Below are 24,130 nucleotides of genomic sequence, written 5' to 3'. Positions count from 1 at the left end.
TATATATATATATATATATATATATATATATATATATATTCACTGTGCCACACTCCTAATGGCAGCCTCAGGTGGACGGTGTTGCGTTAGGTGTCCTGTGTTCTGCCTGAGGGTCCTAAAACCCACAGACAGCAGCAGCAGCAGAGGGAGCAGCTCGGCCATTAAACGAGCTGTGAGAAATTTTCTAAAATGATCTGAACCCGCGAGTTACAGAGATTTATACAGATTTACTGCCTGACTCGGACTCAGTGTAGTACAGTACTGGTGCTGAGAGATAGCAGCAGCTCTCCGGCCGCAGGTACAGGTGTTCCTTTGCGGGTTTCAGGTGTTTAAACCGGTTTTATTTGCTGCTGGCTGGTTAAATCGGAATATTTGGTGTTCTCCGGGTTGGTGGGAGGCAGTTCTGTGTTCCAGCTGCTGCTGCTGCTGTGAGGTGAGACAACGCCTGTAATTAAACCTCGCTCTATTGTAATCCGGATGATTTATCTACACAGTGAACTGTTTTAATCTGTTTTAGCTCTGCTGAGGCTGGAATACTGTACGCATTTAGATACAGGTTATTTAATAAAGCTGTAGACACCCAGTACTCGGTATTTTAGATATACGTCTTTAACGCTGTTGTTGTTGTTGTTGTTGCTTTTCTCTGTTTGTCCACAGGCGGCGCCAATGAGTCATGTCGGGCATCGCTCTGAGTAGACTGTCCCAGGAGCGCAAAGCCTGGAGGAAGGACCACCCGTTTGTGAGAATCCTCCGCTTTATTTTACATTATAGCAGATCTGAGTTTATTCTGAGTAAAGGAGAGGGGTCTGACTGCAGACCTCCACTGCGGGGACGGAATGATTTTGAGTTTATTTTAAAAGAATTAGCGGATTAGAGGAAGCTTACTGCTTTATTACTGTAATGATGTTTTTTAATAAGATTTCTTATAAACAGTTCACATTTATTGTTTAATAATAAAGTATCATTTTATCCTTTTCTGTTTTGACATTTAATTTGTAACTTTTAAGTAAGTGAAGCCGTAGCATGTAAGAAATGCCATTTGTTCTCAATATACATTCCCTTTGGAATAAAAAAAATATATATATTTTTCTGGATTATTTATGGAATAAAAAAATGCATATCAGCATTGCTGTATAGAATAAGAAGAACCTTTTAAGATCTGTATCTCAAAACCGCTCGTAATCAGAACATTAAAATTCCAGAGGGACTATTAATTAAGGTCTTCAAATTAATCAAAACATAACCTTGCTATTCACAACTTCAATATCATTATAGGACCTTTTAAAAATAACATATGATAATATTTAATTAGTTCCATAGGAGGGAAATTTCCAAAACTTTTTTAATGACCTTATGGTGCAGAGCTTCAAACATGAGATTAAAATATTAAGATTAAGCTTGTCTATTGTTTTAAAATACAGTAGTTCTAATAAGTGTTTTATCAGATATCATTAGAATTAAATTTCACAAAGCCAGCAAGTTAGCTAATTATTATATGGGTTACAAAATGTACATCAAATTAATACATTTTCGTCCAACAAATTCTAAACAATATTGTTATGTGAATAAAGCTTTATCGATTTTTTTTTTACTGGTTCTGTCCAGGTGTGTTTCTGAGCACAGCGGCAGCTAATCAGCTAATCGTGCTAATGCTAACTGAAAACAGTACTGTATTCACATACACTTTACGCTGTTTGGAATACAAAATATTTTAAGATCTGCATCTCAGAACCTTAAAATTCCAAAGGGATGAATCATTACCATTTTAGCCAAAATAATTGACAATGCTATTCACAAGTATTCACAAATATGACAAAAAAGATTTTTAATACAACATAGGATAATATTTAAGAACTTTCAGAAGTGTATTATTAGATAGATTTTAAACTTATTAGATAGATTATAGATTATTAGATAGATTTTACAACACCAGCAATTTACCTAATGATAATGTTGTTTACAATTAAAAACAATTACAAACTCTGCACGATATTATTATCAGAAAAAAATCTTTATCTGTTGTTTACTGGCTCTGTCCAGGTGAACTTTTGAGCACAACGGCAGCTTATTGCGCTAATGCTAACTGATAGCACAGCAAAACAACTATATAAAATACTGTATTCACATAAAACACTTTAGATTGTTAATTCAGTATTTAGCAAAATATATTTTTTGAACTGAAGTAATTACATTTCCAAACATATCTGAGCATAGTGCGCATGTTTCCACATCCAGCATAAGTCAACACGTCCTTTCTGTCTCCACATGGTGGTGACAGACTGCTGCGAGCCTCACAGCGGAGCTCTGCAGCCAGACTCTATTGGAGTGTTCATAGAGAGGCCAAGTATTATTTCACCATTAACACCATGTTTAAACACTTGAATCTAATTTCAATAAGCTTACCCTGTAAACTCTATGGAGTTCATTTTGTGCCAAATGATTCAGAAGGCAAAAAGTTTATGGTTCAAATTCAAAAGAGAAAAATATGTTTAAACATACTTGATTACTTTATTATTCTTTGCAGTTTTTTTATTATTTGTTTGGATTTTGCCACTCTTTGCTTTAATTTTTTTGTTTTTGTGCATTGTCTGTGGATTTACCTCATAAATGATTTTGCTTATTTTTTTGTTTGTGTGTGTCTGTGTGTGTCCACAGGGCTTTGTTGCTGTACCAACCAAGAACCCAGATGGCACTATGAATCTGATGAACTGGGAGTGTGCTATCCCAGGGAAGAAAGGGGTGAGCAGTGACTGAGTGAGAGTAGCAGTTCTGCTTTATCAAAGACAGTTTAATCACACTACTGATACTGACAGTGCAGGTGGATTCACATTTTTGTTTATCCTGAGGCCCATTTGGCACTTTTTTATAACCTGAGGCCCCCTCTACTAAAACCTGTGTAACAATATGCAAGTTACTGCAGCATATATATAAAAATACCAGTTATATTGTTTGTTCAGAACATTCATTTTATTGGATAATTTATTTTAATAAAAAAGCAGCTCATAAGAGACTCCCCTTCATCCAGCACAAAATAACACACCTACTTCACTCTCTATCCAGTTTCTAAATAGTCTAAATTGGTTTTAATAAATGTCTTACTTTTCCCATACAAGGTCAGTGTATGCCCTTATAATGTTACAGTATAGAAGGGCAAGAAATGATAATAAACGTCTGTACACAGATACAGACTAAAGCACTGATGCATCTCTATCTTTCTTCTCCTTTTTTCTCACACACACACACACCCTTGTATGGGTCGTAAGTTGCTGAGGGATATTTTCTAGTATAGCTACTATTTATAGTATATCAAACAAAGCCACAGTTTGCATCTGTTCAGCTGCACTTTGATTTTGTGTCTTTTCGTTGCCAGTTGACTCATCTCTCATATGACACTAATTTTGACCATGTATCATTTTAAAAAATAAAATCAAGCAACATTATACAAAAGTATTAGATGATAAATAGTTTGACATATTTGTTTAAATATTTATGATACATATATAAGTTTAAATAACTCTGTTGTAGTGTATTAAATGTATGTGTGTGTTGTGTATAAATGGTAAGAAAAATAAATATTTATTTGTTTGTGGTAGACTCTTTGGGAAGGAGGTTTATACAAGTTGAGAATGCTTTTCAAGGACGACTACCCATCATCCCCTCCGAAATGTGAGTGTTTATGGTGCCCACTATGGGTTGGCACTATGGCCCTTAAATTATGTCACAATATTTCAGGGTATTTTTTGTGATAACAATATTTTAGTCGCACTACAGCAACAAAATAAATACTAATTCATTTTTTAATATTGTTGTATAGTTCTGAAAATAATTTTGTTAAATTAATTGGACAACTCACTCATGCTTTTGTTTTACTGTAATACAAAGAGCACCTGACAGTAAATATTTTAGGATTTAAATCCATGTGCTACATAATTTACTCAACAACAATTTGTATTTAAGGCTGAAAGGTATGGCAAAAATTTATATCACAACAAATTTCTTAATTTTGATTGATGCAATACAATTCCGATATCGATATGAACAGTATAAAAGTATTTTGACATTTTGTTCTAGAAGTTGTCAGAACTTCTTCTATGAAACTGTAGAGTCTAAAAACGTTTAAAATAATCTAATTTTATCCCCAGCACTTACACAGCAATCCTATATTCTGTAAATAAGGTCACATGAGCTCACACTCCCACAGTGTCCTGCACTGATGCTCTCAGGGTGTTCAGTATATGTCATTTAGGGATTTCGTGAGTTAAAGTACAGATCAGAGTGCTGTATAGAACTTTATACACTTTTTAAAGGGTCTGTGACGCACGTCACCATGGACTCTTTTGGGCTAGCATCACAGGACAGTGTGTGAAAGTGTGATCATGTGACCTTATTTACAAAATGTAGATGTGCTGTGTTAGTGCTGGAAATAAAACTAGCTTCTACAGGTTTGTTCCAACCACTTTAACAATTCAGTGCTTTAATGAATGGCACAATGTTTCTTCTATGACTTGCTCAAGAAACCCTTGACCATTTTTAGGAGTGTAGTACGAAATGTGGATTATTCTTTAACTGTAACTTAAGCGTAACAATTTTGGTGCAGTTTGGAATCATGTTTTAAAAGGTACTACATAAAACCTTAAAAAATGGTTTACTCAACTTAAAAAAAAGACAAACAAATTTGTGAATGCATCTGTCTGTCCTCTTCAGGCAAGTTTGAGCCTCCAATTTTCCATCCAAATGTTTATCCATCTGGAACAGTCTGTCTGTCCATCCTGGAGGAGGAGAAGGACTGGAGACCAGCCATCACCATCAAACAGGCAAGAGATAACACACACACTGTTCCTGCTTCTCTCAAACACTGAAAAATACACCAGAGACACATTCAAACAACAATTACACACAAGGAAGGTTTATAAAAAACTTTTCTTTTTACAGAGGGAAATTAGTCCAGTCATAGTACCTGCTGTTAAAAGTAGCAGTATTAGACACATTCAGACATACTTAATTTATGATACAAGTTTCATAACATTTGAAGACCGTGCTATGACCACTAGCACCCTTATCATTTAAAGCTTTGATGGACAGAGGAATGGAAACATTTCTTTAAAGGGTTAAGCGTACACTGAGGGACTAAAATATCTACTTGAATAAAGGAACTGATACTCAGTTGGATGGATCTAGCTGTGGGTGTACTTCTTCCTTAAAGGTTTGTGGTCTGTTCACCACAAGCCTCTCCATACACCTGCATCACCTCATAAAGTGCCTACCTGTTTCGTGCTGAGCATATCAAATTTAAAGACCACTGGAAAAATTATGTAAAGTTGTTACACTGACACATGAGTGCAGTGTAACTGTGAGTGTAATGTATGTGTCTGTGTATTTGCATTGTCAGATCCTGCTGGGCATCCAGGAACTGCTGAATGAACCAAACATCCAGGACCCAGCGCAGGCCGAGGCTTACACCATCTACTGGTGAGAGAGTGGGATTCAGCATAGACCCTGTTTGTCAGAACTGTGTTGAGGTTTACAATATCAAGAAAAAAATGTGTAAAGCTGTTAATATGAGTAATCTGTGTTCAAACCCTTCCAGTGTTCTCCAGCAATTCCCGTCTATTCTTTAGTTTATCTAATCAGTCCTTCACTAAGGTAAATCAGGTGAGCTGCTAGTGGAACTGAACTCATCCACACAGTGGATGGACAAGAGGCTGCAGATTCAGGACTGCAGATTCAGGATTACAGTACTAGGACCCTATGTTTTCGTGACGCTGATGTATAGTATATTCTGTTGCTAGCTAACAGTTAATGTATTCTTACTCGGTACAGGAGGCATGTAGGAGCTTGTAAGACAAAAGACAAAAGTTATAAGAAGGAATCTCATGGGAATGCGAAGAAATTACGTTACAAGTGATATTATAGAACAGACTTCTAGGCCTCCAACTGTTTGTTTTTTTGTCGTTTTTTTTTTTATCAGAATAGTAAGAAGAAGTACTGGTGCTACACCCACTCGGATCTCGGACTGCATTTAGGGCATCAAAAAAAAAATCAGGCTTGGGAAAAATCATCGTAAACATAATCAGGGGCATTGCCTGGCCTAGGCCTCCAGGGCCCCAGAATTTTTTTTATTTTGCCCTGAAATTAATGTTTGTAGCAAAGCTGCAATTAGTTATTTCATCCCAAATTACTCTACACCCTGCAATGCCCCTATAGTGTACTCCCTGGTGATGTCAACTACATGCAGCGATATAGGGCAAGAGACCTACAGGCTGCATGGTTATAAACATGTTTAGATTTTGGAACACAGCCATCGTTGCTGCATAACCCCCTACACCCAATCCCCGACCTTGCCTTGTAAGATGCAACTAACATAAACACCAAAAACAAAAGTTATCTGTCTAATTCTATGTGGAGCACACCTGTTAAGTGTTCCGATATTTTATTACTAGACAGTACAACCATGTCATCAGGAGATGAAACTCCAGAAAATTCTGAAAGAGATGAAAATAGAAGATAATAGAAGTAGAGAAAGTGTGAATATTAATGAAAGAGAGATTTTTACATGAGACGGAGGATTGCACCTGAGATTTAGGACTAAGCACACCCTCTACCGCTAGGTGGCAGTGTCACAAAATCATAGGGTCCTACAACTACAGTCCTGAAACTGCTGCCTCTTATACTGCAGTCAGACCCTACTCAGTAAACCATGTGTATTCAAAAAATTGTAGTTAAGTAAAAGTACCTTTACTTTGCTAAAATTCTACTCAAGTAAAAGTACCCATCTAAAAATCTACTTGTGTATAAGTAAAAATTACTCAATTTAAAATGTACTTTGAGTAAAAGTTACATAGTTACTTTTAATTATTTGATGTAAAAAAGTACAACAAATAATTTATTAAATCGTTTTTAATACACAATTATTCCAAATAATAGTTTGGACATTTCAGGCAGTATTTGTTCAGCCCACCACATAAAACATTTTCAAGAACAAGGGGTATAGGTTTCTAAGATCCATTTTTTTTCTTTACTGTTAAAAAATGATGGTCATATGTGAGTATAAACTGTATTTTTATAGTTTTACAGTTCATTGTTATTTTTTAACTTGCCATTGCTATGATTTACATGTTTTTTTTAACATTCAAGCAGATTGTTTAACGATAAAAATACTTATCACCACATGCTTTTGCAGGAAGTTTTGAAAGCTGACAGCCTGCAATTAATTTTTTACTCAGTAACTGGGAGTTTTCCAGTGTAGCAAAGTAAATTACTAGTGTTAAAATGTACTTGTGTACATTTTAACACTGTAAAAATTACCTATTTTAAAAACTACTTTAAAAATTACTGTGTTTTTTGTGTGTCTCCTGCAGTCAGAACAGGATGGACTATGAGAAGCGAGTGAGAGCTCAAGCCAAGAGATTTGCTCCGACATAGAGCTCTGACCCCGGACTCGGACCCCACAACAACATAAAGCTGTACAATTGTGACATAAGGTTTCAGAACTCCTTCACAGAAGGTTCTAGAACATCTGAAACCTGTATTTTGGTTCTAGACCCTGAGTTGCATGTGGATTTGTTTGGTCTGGCTTAAAGATGAGCCTGAATGTGGACTTAAACCAAGCAGCACTTACAGGAGTCCGTGCACAGCTCAGACTTTGAAGCTGTGTGTAAATAAGCTACATTTCCTACAGCAGGGACCGGACTTGGTAAAGACTCAATGACAAAGTGGAATGGAAATACTTCATGTTTTTATTATCTTGTTTGGTATACTTGCTGAAGAACCATGCTCTTAACGATTTAAATCAGGATTGTGGGTGGAGGTGATGCTGTTGGCAGCTGTTTTTTGAATATTATTGTTTTTTTTATATGATGAGTGAGATCAGGATTAAATAATAGAGAAAAAACTGTTCTGAGATCAGCTGTGAGCAGGAGGGAGAGCAGGAGGTCAGGGGTGATGTCTGTAAATATATAAATATGAGCATTTGTTTACTCTGAAAATGTTTCGCAACATAAATATAAAAATGTGTTTGACCACAATAAATATATAAAAATGTATGAGTTCTAACAAAGTTTCAAGTCTAAAATTTGGTCATTTTATTTATTTATTATTATTATTATTATTAAATTTTTTTTTTTAGATATTTTTGGGAACCTGCAGTAAGCTAAATCTAAAGCCAAGTAGTGTTCCATCATGTAAAGTTTAGGTATAATATGGGAAACCAGCTCTAGGAATAATAAATGTATTATTTTGAATATTATATTATAATATAATAATAGTATGAGTGATGTCTATAATGATGAGTGCTATATAATTTGTGTGCTGTCATTTTTTTTGCACAAATTAATCTAAAAGGCTGTAGGCTCTGCCTAATGAGACACTCGCTCTACCTTGCAATCTGTCGCTCATCTGTAATTGGTTAATTTTGTCTGTTTTGTGTGGTACTGACCAATAGACACTCAGGAAATCACTAAGTATTCAAGGAGATTATATTGTCATTTGCATCACATGTGGTACATGAGGTGGAACGAAATTGTGATCTCACGATCCAGTTTACACCCTTTAGCTGTTGTTAAAATAGATATATAGATAAAGTAAGATAACAAAATAAAATAATCCAATAAAAACTGAATATAACAAAATAGATAAAGATAAATACACAAAAAATATATATAATAATAAATAGGGAGAGTAGACAGGTAGCAGCAACATCAAGTCCAGAGTGCAAGCTAAGGACATGCCCACCACGTCAGAAATCAGTTGGTCAGTCAGAGGCTTGTGTTAATAGTTTACAGCTGCTGGAGATTCTGCAGTGCTTTTAAAAAGCAGGGAATACAGACATTAACATTTTAATATTAATTTTATTGTGATTAATACAAGTACATTTTTTTAATATTTGACCAAACTAATAGGCCTTGTCATTTCCATGATGCAGGAAACACTGCAGAATACAGCATACACTACAGGATCACTGAATAAACTAACAAAAATGTAATTCAGATATAAACACAGAATAACAGAATTTAAAAATGTATATAAAAAACAGCATCAAAATCTAACCAGCTCACTGCCATCCATCTGTTATCAAGTATTAGCCTTTAATTCAGCTTGAAATCAGTTAGGATCATCAGTTAGCATTTATTTTTGGTTTAAAAAAAAGTAATAATTATATATTATCTGCCCTGGGATAATAGATGTATGAAAAAAAGTATACTAAAACCAATGACTGTAAACTAAAATAATAAATAACATTAGCATTTTAAATTTTATTTTAGGACCATTTTATTTTATTTGGACTTTTACTAAGTAAAGTTTTAATCAAAATATGGTAAAATATTTATATTCTGTAAATATTTGCCTCTCATTTTTAAGTATTTTAAGCAGGGCTGGTATATTCTATTATTACAGAGCAACAATTATTTATTATTAGAGAGCAGTTGGTCTCATGTTGTAAGAGATATACAGTATTTACAGCATCTGTTACTGACTGATGTTTATTACAGGAAGCTTTTAAATCTATGCCAGTTATTCATTCAGTCATTTACTACTCCGTTAAAATTCAGTTGAATTATACAGTTTAAAATAATTAATCACAGCGTGTATTTTTTTTTTGTTGTTGCCTGACAGCACTATATATATATATATAAAAATACAGAAAAAAAATAATGGAATTAGCAAAAAAAAAAAAAAAAAAAAAAAACATAGGGCTGTACAATCTTGCTTTAATTATTTTATTTATGTTAAATATCCACTATTAAAATCTAATGTCTTAAGAAAAAAGGGAAGTTAACTGTGATTAGGGATAGTGTTGTGATAATCAGATTTTTAAAATAATTTTATTATCATTGACACCACTAAATTATATACATCTCTGGAGAAAATAAGAGACCACTAAAAATTTCTTTGATTTGACTAAATTGAAAACCTCTGGAAAATAATCAAGTGGAAGCTGGATGATCACAAGCCATCAAACCAAACTGAACTGCTTACATTTTTGCACCAGTAGTGGCGGCATAAAGCCAAAAGCAGTGTGTAAGACTGGTGGAGGAGAACATGATGCCAAGATGCATGAAAACTGTGGTTAAAAACCAGGGTTATTCCACCAAATATTGATTTCTGAACTCTTAAAACTTTGTTAATATGAACTTGTTTTCTTTGCATTATTTAAAGTCTGAAAGATCTGCATCTTTTTTGTTATTTCTGCCATTTCTCATTTTCTGCAAATAAGTGCTCTAAATGACAATATTTTTATTTGTATTTGGGAGAAATACTCAAACTCAAACATAAAGCTATAAATAGCAAAATCAGAGAAACTGATTTAGAAACTGAAGTGGTCTCTTATTTTTTTTCCAGAGCTGTAGAATGTGGTAAGTAATCTGTCACGAAAAATGAGAACAGTGGGAAATTTTCTATTGTATTAAACAGAACTAAGCGTAGTGCATATGATTGAATTGGCTTTATATGACATTGCAGTGTGACTACACACATTGCAGCGACATTGATGAAACGATATATTGTACACTGTCAATGAATATGACAAAACTATGAGTTCTACATCTGATTAGAATCTACAAACCAGCAAAATATTGTCTTTGTCTCTTCAAAATATTTTTTACAAGAGAGGGGTTCACATCCTGCACTTTAAATTATGCTTCATTCATTTAGGGTTATTTCTGTTGGTTCATTCACTGTAGACATTTCATACAATGTGTTTTTTTAGATTTGACATAGACAGTATACTGTTTTAAATGGTGTTTTTTTTCACATGGATGTGACCTTCCTGGATGACCAGTATGAACCCAGATAAAAAAAAAAAAATGTTTGATAGAGAATGTTTTACCAGTATGAAATCACACTCTGTAACTCTACACAGTCTGATATAATTGTTTTATTTTGGAATAAGCAGGAGTAACATTACCCTGAGCTTGGATTCAGAGGGTGAGGTGCTGTTATTTATTTATGTTGGTCCTGCCGATAAAGTTACAGTCGCTGAACCCAAACTGCAGCAGGCTCTCTAGACTGTGAGGTAAGCAGTGCATTCCTTTAGTCATTTAACTATATAAATGTAGCACAATAATCTTATATTTTAGCAGATTTTTCTCTTTTTACCAGGTTGTGAATTGGGGCTGGGCATATTGTAAAAAAGATCTTAATATTCTTTAAATATATGAGTGATTCTCAAACACCACATAGATTTTTAGTTTTTAAAAAAAACTTTTTATTTATGTATTGTTTACATTTACATTTTTACAACAAAAAAATTGTAAACAAACCCCTTTAACCTTCCATGCAGCTTTTACACATTGTGTACACATATCCTGGAATTTCAGTTAGGGAAATATGTACAATATAAAAATCAATGCCACATAAAAGAGTTTTTTACAGGTTACTACTGAAATTCCTGAAGGTTTTAAAGTTGTCATATAAAGACTGCAATGTTTTGGTTGTAAGGTATTTTTTATATCAAAATATATAGGAGTTGCCATACTGAGGACTGAACTAGTTAACACCAATGCAACTTTTCCACAGTTCTGATAGGAACGCTTGAATACCATCTAGATAATTAGTTCCTAAAACATTAGTGCCAGTACCTCCAGTACCAAGGTTTATGCCTTTGTCACATTCTGCATTCTGTATATTTGATTCAGTATTGTTTTACATTGCAAATTAGTGAGCAGATTAAAGAACTTTACTACGTCCTCTCATAATCAGCTATGTGGGTGGAGTCTCTTTATACTGCATATTAATTAGTTTGTAGAAAACGTTTAGCGAGTTGCATTGCCAGGTGTGGTGACAAATTCTAGCTCTGTCAAAATTCGACTCCCATTATTCACATACCCTCCACAGCAGAGTGAGTGTAAAAGATTATCCTCAAATTGCTTTTATTTCTGTTTATAAATTAGGATTAATCTACTGTTACAGTAAATAAATGAATTCCCAGTCTTAGCGTTTGTGTCCATACTGCACGCCAAGGGGAGTCGGCATTTTGGCAAAACACCAATTTTTTTTTTTTCTCTGGATTGTTTAAAGACTTACTCAACTTCCTGTAATTGTTCAGAAAGTGCACATAAACTGGAGAATACCTCTTTTGGTCTGACTAAACTCCGATGCTTTGGTTTACAGACTGTGGTTTATGGCCCCTTTCACACCTGATACTTTGGTTTGGACCAAACAAGGCAGGTGTAAAAGCATCTACATACATAAAAGCAATACATAAATCTCTATCAAACTCCAAATGCTCTTGTGTTTTACAGGGCACTCTGTTAAATCTGTAAATGATGCTGCGTTCCATGATGCTATATTTCTGAGTAGAAATTTTGATTTAATTAAATTAAGACAAATTAAGGGCTTGTTTTTAGAAAAATATATTTAAGACTCAGACATTTTAAGGATCTGACCCTGTTTGAAAAGACTTGTCATTTTTATGGCCAAACAAGGGAAGGACTGAAACGACTAGTTGCATCAGGACATAAGCTGCTGGAGGATGATGACTCCTGGATTATCAGAGTCAGGAATGCAGAAGGAAGCTCAGGTAAGTTCTATTTAACATTTCTTTTTTTTTCCTAATTTCTGATCTGATCTGTATTTTGGATTCATTTCCCCTGCCACAAAACTCTTGTAACACTGTGGCCAGTTCCCCTAAACCAGGGGTTTTTAACCCTTTGTCATTCTAGGGTTCAGATGGTTTCTCAACCACAGGCTAAGAACTCCTGCCCTAAACCAACACACTAAAATTCTCATAGTGCCATTTTCCCTGAAAGAGATTTGGCCTGAGTTTCATCTCCTTTCACATAGCTGTGTAGTTCAGGACCATGTGTCTAGAAAGCCTCAAAAGCCTAGAAAGCCTAGATAGCCAACGCTTTAAAGATATGGAATAAAACCTGTCGAGTTATAGCTTGAGTCCTGATAAGTGATGCTACTAGTGTTCATATCTAGATAGTGTTCATATCCCAACCCAAAGGACATCCCACATCTGTACAAGCTGTGAGGTGTTAACTTGTGAGTAAGATGAAACACTGGCCAGTATGCTCATGGTATGATGATCCTTCATCAAAGGAAATCCCTAATCGAAGGCTAATATTACCAACCACAGTGGGCAGCATAATGGGTGGTAATAATGGAAATAGAAATGTCCATGTGAACATACAAGCCTATCACATACACATTTAATGCAGGAGGACCCAAACACATATCCCACAGGATATGGTAGTGTTTTTAATCTTTTGACATGCCAACAGTCATTAGACTGGAACTCGTACCATGTCCCACGACATTTGGTATGTCTGTTATGGTTTGTATTGACAAAAGTATTGGGACATCTGTTCAATTTTGATATCTTTCAATGATATGCCTCATCCCCTACTTCCCACTTCATCTCAAAAGTAATAAACAGAGCACCATCATCTCAGAGAACACAGCTCCACTGCTCCACAGCTCAATGTCGGGAGTGTTATACCCTTGTGACCATACCTGACATTAGGCATGGTATGGATGGTTATCTTCTCTAGAGAGTTCTAATCTATTGTCATTACTTTGCATTTGCAAATCTGTGTCGGCAATGGGTGCAAAATTGACTGAATGCATTGACAAACATTTAGACATATAGAGTACAGTAGTTTACATAAGTATTTGTGTGTGTGTGTGTGTGTGTGTGAAGGTGCAGAAAGTGCAGAAGTTGGAGGCTCCACAGTTTCCTTCACTAGGTGCTCCTCATTACTCTGACTCCAGTTCAGTCTTCACTGATGAGTACAGCTACCGATCGCTAAGCCACTGCCTTCGCTCCAACATTTTTCCTGGTGAGTTCCATATAAAATCAATGTAAGTAAGTGTTTATAAAAGTGTACAGTGCCTTGCAAAAGTATTCGGCTCCCTTGAACTTTTTAACCTTAACCATTTCAGACTTCAAACATAAAGATATGAAATTGTATTTTTTTGTGAAGAATCAACAACCAGGACACAATCTTGAAGTGGAACGAAATTTATTGGATATTTAAAAAAAGGTTTTTGAGAAATAAAAAACTAAAAAGTGGGGCGTGCAAAATTATTTGGCCCCCTTCCGTTAATATTTTGTAGTGCCAACTTTTCCTGCGATTACAGCTGCAAGTCGCTTGGTGTATGTCTGAAATTTTTGGCCATTCTTCCTTGGCTCCATCCACCTTCCCATCTTCCCTGTCCCTGCTGAAGAAAAGCAGGGCCAAACCATGATTCTGCCACCACCATGTTTGACAGTGGGGATGATGTGTTCAGGGTTATGAGCTGTGTTGCTGTGTTGGATATCTTTGAGAAATGGCTTTCTTCTTTCCACTCTTCCATAAAGGCCAGATTTGTGCAGTGTACGACTGATTGTTGTTCTATGGACAGAGTCTCCCACCTCAGCTGTAGATCTCTGCAGTTCATCCAGAGTGATCATGGGCCTCTTGGCTGCATGTCTGATCAGTCTTCTCCTTGTTTGAACTGAAAGTTTAGAGGGATGGCCGGGTCTTGATAGATTTGCAGTGGTCTGATGCTCCTTCCATTTCAATATGATTGCTTGCACAGTGCTTCTTGAGATGTTTAAAGCTTGGGAAATCTATTTGTATCCAAATCCGACTTTAAACTTCTCCACAACAGTATCTCGAACCTACCTGGTGTGTTCCTTGGTCTTCATGGTGCTCTCTGGGCTTTAAACAGAACTCTGAGACTATCACAGAGCAGGTGCATTTATACAGAGACTTGATTACACATAGGTGGCTTCTATTTATCATCATCAGTCATTTAGGTCAACATTGGATCATTCAGAGATCCTCACTGAACTTCTGGAGTAAGTATAACATATAAGAATACTGTATATATAACATAAGAAGAAGAATATTACACGCCCCACTTTTCAGTTTTTTTATTTCTAAAAAAAGTTAAAAATATCCAATAATTGATTGTGTCCCATTTGTTGATTCTACACAAAAAAATACAATTTCATATCTTTATGTTTAAAGCCTGAAATGTGGCAAAAGGTTAAAAAGTTCAAGGGCGCCAAATTTGCAACTTTTTCAAGGCACTGTACATCAATACACTTTTGTTAACTTCTGAACTCTGTATGTCTAAATGTTTGTCAATGGATCAGATGAATATGATTGATCACTGATGATTCCCCAGCTGCAGTCAATCAGTAGTGTTGTTTTAATTGCTGTTACCTACTCTGGATAAACACTATATTACCAAAAGTACTGTATCCAATGACCTTACTTATGCTTGGTGATGTCAAGCTTGGATGCATCTGCTCGGCCATGGAAACATATTCCTTTGAAGTTCCGTACACTCTACTGTTATTGAGTTAATCTGAAGCTACATGAAGTTTGGAGGTCTGTAGTGATGTAGTGACTCTGCAGAATGTTGGAGACCTCTGAGCACAATGCTCATTTTACACTGATAGAGCGAGTTGCTGTCATTCCCAGTCGCTTGTACTGTTATGATATCACTGACAGTTGACTGTGGAATATTTAGTAGTGAGGAAATTTAATGACTGGACATGTTGTACATCCTATCATAGTACTACACTGGTCCCTATGTTTGTAGAAGCAGTCTGCATGCCTAGGTGCTTGGGTTTTGTCGTGCGTTATTTCACGACTCTTGAGGCCTCCCAGAAAGGGAAGCCTGGGCTAGCTAAAATGAGCTCTAAAAACTTATCTAGTCATGCATCACTACAAAAGTTCTAAGTTCAAAAGAAAGTAGGTAAAACAGACGAGAACCTTAAGTTTAAAGAAAGGAGAAGGCGAATCGTTCCGAAGTTCTAAGTTGATTCTTTATTGTTCTTGAAGTCAGCCAGATTCAGTCAGGAGGATTCAGTCTTCTGATAATACAGAGGAATACATGCTCTTTTATACAGTATCTGGGTGAACAACGGTGGGGGCTTTTGGCACACCTGTTCCTCACTTGGGCACTCTTCTCGTGAGAGAAAGCTAAGTCAGCAACGTCTGGGTGAACAACGGTGGGGGCTTTTGGCACAAGTCAGACAAAACCAAGGTCGCCTCGACCAGCACCTCGCGCCTTGGTACAGACTGTACAGGCCTCAGAGAAAGGGTCAGACACCTGTTTTAACAGAACTTAGTGAACTCTAGACTTTTTATCCAAATATATTATTATAAAGGTAATATAGCATATATTGATCACCAATTTAGGGCCCACATTCCCCCCTTGCGTGGGATTTATCCCACGCATCAATTGTGGTGGGATTGGTTAAGTTATTTGCTGTTATCTAGTAAATAAAGATCAAGTTTTGAACTAAGTTTTAACATTTTTAAGGTGCAGGTTCCGTGCTATTTATAAGTCCCAAGCCCATATCAAGCCATGCTGATCCGACATGATTTGCATACATAAATGCGAGCAAATATGACAGAGTAGTAGGAAATACATGATTATACATAGCATCTATAACACCAAAACAGATGAATAAATGATGGTGTAACTACAAAAGGTATGAAGACTCACACATGATATGGATCAACAAAATGGATTACATACATAGGATATATAAATTGATGAGTATATATGATTGGTATGTTACTAAATGATTATATATGTAAGTCAAATAATAATATATTGTCCATCAGGAGGGTCAGACAGGTCCTGAAAGAGTGTACACATCTTGAGTATTAAGATGGCCATTTGTTACAGGTTTTTATAAATTATTGTTACCCCACATTCCCCACCTCAATCGTAGAAATGGCGACTGCTCTAGCATAGTGTGGCACGTCAAACATGGCATCAGGCAATAGCAACCCAACCGGAGCCTATGATACAGCAGGGTACACCAGGAGCCAAGGTATAGGCAAGCCAGCCCCGAACTAAGTCAAGGTCAGGAAGCCCCCCCTGAGAACCAGATGCAATAACTGATCAGGCAGTCACAGGTCAATAGGTCGTACCTGAAACAGATTATCTCATAGTTCCCCTATGAGAGTCGTGTAAGCTAACCAAAACAATGCACACACCGTAGGCCCCACCGATGTAAGGGGCTCCTCTTCACTTGTATTGGGAATGTGGGCGTAGGAAAAAGTAGTCAATTTAAGCCAATTAAGCCTGTCAAAGTAGACAAGTGATCCAAAATAAGCCTGTCCCCCCTTTCGCACAATATACATATCCAACGTCAAACATTTCACCAAACAGTGAAAGGCACTCGTAGAATACAATAAGCAAACTATAATGTCAAATAATGGAGCAATGGGACGAAAATGCAAAGGGTGCTCGATTAAGTAGTCCACAGAGTTGGAGAAGAAATGCAAAGATCAAGAAACGAGTACAAAGTTCAAATCCAGAAAACAGGAAGTAGCAAAAAAAAAGGTAAAACGATGGTCTTCCGCCTTTTGTGACTTTACGCCACGTAGAAAGGCACGGTGCAGGTCAAGGGAGAGGTTACTAGCACTTCACCCTGACCCGTAGTCTCCAGGGAAAGGGTCGAAGGACATAAAATGACAAGTCAGTCCGACATTAGAAGAATAAGGAAACGTGAATCACAGCGCATTGGACAGTAAGACCAGAAATATTTTGCTTAACCAAAATGTTTAACACAAGGAACAACAAAACAAACATCAAAATAAAATAAAATACGAAAGAATCATACCCAATGTCATTAACATAGCGTTCTATTGACCAGAAAATAACCAGGAAAAAGAAAGAAATTGAGCAGCCTGTGAGTTTTGTACATTGGCGTGTCAAATATATATAGATGAATTACAGAAGAATATGTAAAAACTTTGATGAGATTGTGTACAAAGTGCTGTTTTATATGAACTTACAGAGCATTAATGGGGGTTAACATTTAATTTCTTATAATTTACAATCAAAACCAGAAAAAGCTTATATGAAGTGGCTGTCCCAATCACATTTCACAAAGTTAGATCTGTAATACAAAGAAACAAATTAAGTAATTTATTTATCAATCATGTATTGATAATCCACCCCTAACAAAAACATTTTGTCCCAAAAATGAATGTTATATGGTGCCATGCCATATCACATTTTTATTAATTAAATAATTATCATATTTGTTATTATTTTTAAATCAGCAGTTGTCCTTTTAACTCATGTTTATACCATATTATTCACAAATTTAATACTTGTATAGCATTCGCTCATCTAACACAGTTGCAGTTCACTATAGTACACCTGAACATTCAGTTTCAGCACAAAATAGTCCAATAGTAGAGTCATATATCATAAACACATGAGTCTTCAGTTTGTGTTTTAAGTAGAAACCAAAATGTGTCACAATATTTACTAGCCCACTGTTCATAACTATACATCAACAGCTTTCAGATCCACCATCGTATGGCTTATTTTCATGTCAATAATATTCATTCAAAAAAAAAAAAATGCAATGATTTACTAAAAAGGAAAAAAAATTCCTGTATCTAAAGCGTAATGAATACAGTAAGTGGAGTAGCTAATGTATTCTATGTTGAGCATGATTCACATGTTATTCAACAATTTTGTGATTCTGCTGTAACCGAAAATGGTTTCAGTCATTTGCCAAACCAAGTTCATTTGTTAGCTGAATGCAGACAATACAGATTTTTGCATTCAGATTGTTGTGTGATGTGATCTGTCAGATGGTGTGACACCAGGTCTTATGGTGAGAGTTTCAGAATGAAAAAATAAGGATTTTGTAATGTATCATAACCTCATCAACGTGACAGATGAGGAATAGTACCAGCAAAGGTCACATCATTTATGGTACTCTTTTTAGAAGGTTTTCCATATTGAAAGAATTTGATTAAAGTCTTTCCATGTGTGAAAGAAGCAGGATAATTTAACTTGCATTATCGCCTGCGTGTAGGTGCGCAGTGTGTAAGAGTGTTTTTCAGTGTGCGTTTGCAAGAGAGTATGTGAGAGTGTGTGTGTGTGGGTGAGGGCCTGTCTGCCCCTCTCACGCCCCGGGTCTCTCCTTCCCTCTGCAAACTGAGATTAACTGAATGCCTGTAAAAATGAATAGACTAAGAGACGCACATATTATTAGGCAGTAATGGCTTTGTTTGCAAACATAGACTAATATAAACATTCATTATTAATTTACGTACTATTAATTGTAGCTTACTGAAGATCCTAACGACTTTTCAAGGAAAATAACAATTTCACTTGTAAAACATATTGAGCAAGGGCTGAAACATTAAATCATATTCAATCTCAGTATAGTCATAATTCTTATATAATCAACCTAACAATATAAATTTGAAGCTCATAAGCATGTTTCCATAATTATTAGCATCCATTTTTAACACATTTTTATTGATAAGTAATACTGAACACTTCACTAGTATAATTATCAGTGACACTCACTGTTCTGTCCCTTTAGAGGTAGATCAGAGCTTATTTTTCAACACTCTTCGTTGATCAGCGTTTAACCGCAAACATCTCTGTCTCTCCAAAAGGCTCATTATCGGGAATATCTCAGTCTATGTCTCCTCAACCGTTATGACTCGGCTCAGGAGCTCATAAAAGTTATATTACCATTAAATACAGTGTATTGGGTTCTATGGAATCAGTAATAATAACTGTTTTTGTCCCGTTATATTAGCTGTACTGCTCGGGCTCAAAGAAGCTCATAATGGTTTATAAACAAACATATAGTTTACAGACAAACAAACAAACATGTATGTTTTTAGCGCTTTTTCTCTTGTGTCATATATCTATTTAATTCTTGTGTATTTTCTTGCTTTGTGCTTATAAATTTACAGATATTAAGAGCTCTGTATATACTAAAAACATTCAAGATGGTAACCACAGCATATGCTTTTAAACAAAGACAGTGACAAACAAACACATAACATTTACCTTTCCCAGGTCTCTAGAGATCTCTGTCATTAATTTATCTCTCTCTCTCTCTCTCTGTCAACACTCAACACTCTATCAAAACTTCCTGTTAGGCTTTACGTAAACAGATACTATTCTAACAACTCTTCTCAGCACACGTCTGTGCTAATTAGAGTAGTTCATTCTATGCAGCAATATTGCACAGCAATAATGTACATATATCAAATTCAACCATTTCTAATAACATTTACATACATGCAATCACCTTTCTCCTGGGAATCAATCATCACAAACCCTTTCAACACTGACACACTCATACATGTGACAATAATAATTTACACAAAATGATCATAGGTACCTCTATGTTGCACAGCCATCATTTTAATATTTTAACAAAAATAGAGATCTCAGACATTACTTAAACACAGACTGTAAACAGACAACACAAAACATATACCCCGCTAGTCCTGTTTTAGGATAGCTCCCTCGTCTCTCCGTCAGTTACAGTGGCGTTCTGCACTAAGCGTTTTTCTACGAGTGAAAATCAATCTCCGCTGTAAAAACAGTCAGGATAGAGTGTCTCAACTTACGCTCATGGAACAAAGAGACGGACTTGGTCTCTTACGACCCTCTGTTAAACAGACGGTGTCCAAGCCGTTTCCCCTTTATCTCTTACTCTTTTAGGCCTTTTTTAGCGCACGCTACTCTTCTCTGGCGTCGCTCTTATTATATTTCTCTTTGGCGCACGCTTCTCTCTCTAGCGTCGCTCTTATATATTTCTCTTTTTCTGTATTCTCTTTGTTATCAAGTCTAACGTCGTGCTTTCGAGATCGCACCTTATGACTTGTCCCGTCTTTAACGCCCGGGAGATGAAACATACAACATACATTAGACAGACAGTTAACATACAATTATTTTATTGTAATTTACTTGAATTTAGGCGTCTAGACGCTAAGATGCCCATCAGGTATTTTAATTAAATTTTTGTCAATTGTTTTCAATTTTATATAATTATATACATATTCCTAAACATGTATATATCTTTCTTTAAATCACAGCGCTCGTCTGCTTGTTGTACAGTTAATTGTTATATTAACTTTTCTATTCAATTTGTAAGTTTCTTATAACTTCTAAAGCAATGACATCTTTGTGACCAAGAAAACACAATATCTCCTCTTCAGTAATTAAATTGAAAAAGGTTTTTTATGCTCACCTCTCTTCCAGCATTGAAGTGGATTGTCTGTTCTTCCGCCACAGGATGTCACAGCTGTTTGTCTCTAATCGTTACTGCGTATGGGCTCTTTATCGTGCCCCACGTTGGGCGCCAGAATGTCGTGCGTTATTTCACGACTCTTGAGGCCTCCCAGAAAGGGAAGCCTGGGCTAGCTAAAATGAGCTCTAAAAACTTATCTAGTCATGCATCACTACAAAAGTTCTAAGTTCAAAAGAAAGTAGGTAAAACAGACGAGAACCTTAAGTTTAAAGAAAGGAGAAGGCGAATCGTTCCGAAGTTCTAAGTTGATTCTTTATTGTTCTTGAAGTCAGCCAGATTCAGTCAGGAGGATTCAGTCTTCTGATAATACAGAGGAATACATGCTCTTTTATACAGTATCTGGGTGAACAACGGTGGGGGCTTTTGGCACACCTGTTCCTCACTTGGGCACTCTTCTCGTGAGAGAAAGCTAAGTCAGCAACGTCTGGGTGAACAACGGTGGGGGCTTTTGGCACAAGTCAGACAAAACCAAGGTCGCCTCGACCAGCACCTCGCGCCTTGGTACAGACTGTACAGGCCTCAGAGAAAGGGTCAGACACCTGTTTTAACAGAACTTAGTGAACTCTAGACTTTTTATCCAAATATATTATTATAAAGGTAATATAGCATATATTGATCACCAATTTAGGGCCCACAGTTTATACACCTGTGACCACAAAAGTTATTAGAACCTAGAGTTCAATGATTTTGGATTGGTGAGCGAATATTTTCGCCAATTTCTCTGATGCAGGGCCTCCTGTAGAGTGGTCCACTCTGGCTAAAGACTCCTACATCAGTCACAGTCTGCAGTCTCTGACCCCTGATCCACAGCACTGGTACGGCCGCAGAACTGATGACATGAGTGAGTGCCATTATGTCCATCCAGTAGCCCAGTTTTTTGTTTTTGTGTGAAAGTGTGAAAAGAAAGTGTGAAAGAACTGTAAAGAACATCCTCTCTCCCTGGTTTCTCTGCAGTGAGATGGACTGAGAGGAACATCATCAACCAGAAACTGGAGAAAGCTCTAAAGGAACTGGACCAAAAGGATGTGGCTAAATGATTCAACAATTTCTAACCCCACATACACACACACACACACACACACCTCTGCATATAGATATCTGTACAACATACTTTCATTAACAACATGTAGTCACACCTTCAATAAAAAACACAGTGTAAAATAACTCTAATGTCTCTTTATCAATCAGACAATCACACAGCTGACCTGACTGGTTAAAAAGGGCTTTATTGATCAACTGCACAATTCTACACTTCACACTACAGATAATGATAATGACATAAACACACTGAAAGTTCTTGAATGGCCACATCATCACATCCATGGCCAACTGAGCAGTGAAATTTATTTTACATATGACACCACAAAGCAACTTTACAGGATTCAATTAATTAGACAATATGTCAATAATACATAAAAAATAATAGCAATGAAACATTATCAAAACACAATTTTCTATAATATACAGTCCCCTCCTAAAGTTTTGGAACAGCAAGGCAGAATCCATTATTTTTGTTGTGCACCAAAGTCATTTCGATTTAAGACAAAAAGGTTAGTATGACATAAAAGTTCAGAAACTTTTATGAAACTTTTATTTCCTAGTAGTTTTCATCAGATGTGATAAACCAATCAGGAAATACCACCCTTTCTTGAAACCCACCCATTTTTCAAATGAGCAAAACTATTGGAACATGTGACTGAAAGGTGTTTCATGTTAACCAGGTGTTGCAATTAAGGTTGTTTGTTAAAGAACTAAAAAGGCCTGCATGACTACTCTCCTTCTTGGCTTTGGTTAAACCTATACAGATTGTAAAATATTTGTAAAAGAAAATAAACCACAATGAAGACCAGAGAGTTGTCTATGAGAGAAAAGCAAGCCATTCTGAAACATAGCCATTGGAAAAACATTGGGCATAGCAACCACAACCATTTGGAATGTCTTGAACAAGAAGAAACCACTGGTGTACTGAGCAACAGGCGTCGAACAGGTCGACCAAGTAAAACAACACCCATTGATGAGAGAAGAATTGTCCTAGCTGTAAAGAAGAACCCAAAAACTACAGTAAGCCAGATCACCAACGACCTCCATAGAGCAGGGGTGAAGGTATCCCAGTCCACTCTTCGGAGAAGACTCCGAGAGCAGACTTATGGAGGCCATACAGCACGATGCAAACCCCTCATCAGTAGCAAGAATCGGAAGGCCAGATTGGAGTTTGCCAGAAAGTACAGAGATGAGCCACAGACATTCTGGAACACAGTTCTATGTACTGATGAAACCAAAATTAACCTTTACCAAAGTGATGGAAGGGCCAAAGTGTGGAGGAAGAAGGGAACGGCCTAAGATCCAAGGCACATAAGCTCATCTGTAAAGCATGGTGGTGGTAATGTCATGGCTTGGGCATGCATAGACGCTTCTGGAACAGGCTCAATCATATTTATTGATAATGTAACTGATGATGGTAGCAGCAAAATGAATTCAGAGGTGTACAGACAAGTTTTGTCTGCCAATGTAAGGAGGAATGCTACCAAACTAATTGGCAGGAGTTTCATTTTGCAGCAGGATAACGACCCAAAACATACAGCAAATAAGACAAATGAGTTCATCGGGGGAAAAAGTGGAAAACTTTAGACTGACCAAGTCAGTCACCTGATCTTAACCCGATTGAACACGCATTTTAGCTCCTCAAGAGGAGACTGAAGGGAGAATCCCCCCGAAATAAACAACAATTGAAAGAAGCTGCCATAAAAGCCTAGAGTAGCATCACAAAGGAATAGTGCAACAGTTTGGTGATGTCAATGGGTCGCAGGCCTGAGGCAGTTCTTAAAAGCAAAGGTTTTTCCACCAAATACTGAGTGTAATTCATTTCAACTTTGTTTGTTCCTTTACTTTTGCTCATGTATAAAATGGTGTGGTGTAATACAAACGGTGATAAATCCAGATTTACTTGACATATTTTGAAGACAATACCAGTAAATAAAAGCTGAGATTCTGAACTCTTGTCTCATATCCACCTTTTAGTTTTAAACAGAAAGGTCTTCAGTGAACAAACTAAACAAGGAAATTTGCCTTGCCATTCCAAGTATTTTGGAG

At 36.4% G+C, this 24,130-nt stretch overlaps 2 protein-coding genes across 2 annotated transcripts; both read left to right on the top strand.

The window, feature by feature from the left end:
* Positions 1 to 94: 94 nt before the first annotated feature.
* Positions 95 to 8,059, top strand: LOC125799420 (SUMO-conjugating enzyme UBC9-like). The gene is made up of 7 exons (XM_049476092.1): positions 95 to 433; positions 658 to 739; positions 2,656 to 2,739; positions 3,594 to 3,666; positions 4,705 to 4,814; positions 5,390 to 5,469; positions 7,359 to 8,059. The coding sequence occupies exons 2-7, from the start codon at positions 674 to 676 to the stop codon at positions 7,420 to 7,422; spliced, it is 477 nt and encodes a 158-aa protein (XP_049332049.1). The 5' UTR covers positions 95 to 433; positions 658 to 673; the 3' UTR covers positions 7,423 to 8,059.
* A 4,352-nt stretch (positions 8,060 to 12,411) lies between these two features.
* On the top strand, positions 12,412 to 22,077 carry LOC103028824 (testis-expressed protein 33). The gene is made up of 4 exons (XM_022682879.2): positions 12,412 to 12,517; positions 13,643 to 13,781; positions 21,771 to 21,881; positions 21,995 to 22,077. Exons 1-4 carry the CDS (start codon positions 12,470 to 12,472, stop codon positions 22,075 to 22,077), a joined length of 381 nt encoding a protein of 126 aa, XP_022538600.1. The 5' UTR covers positions 12,412 to 12,469.
* Positions 22,078 to 24,130: the final 2,053 nt, after the last annotated feature.

The sequence above is a fragment of the Astyanax mexicanus genome, chromosome 3 (assembly GCF_023375975.1).
Source record: "Astyanax mexicanus isolate ESR-SI-001 chromosome 3, AstMex3_surface, whole genome shotgun sequence".
Classification (NCBI taxonomy): domain Eukaryota; kingdom Metazoa; phylum Chordata; class Actinopteri; order Characiformes; family Acestrorhamphidae; genus Astyanax; species Astyanax mexicanus.
The sequence above is the reverse complement of the archived record's forward strand: the minus strand, read 5'-3'. Positions and strand labels throughout refer to the sequence as shown.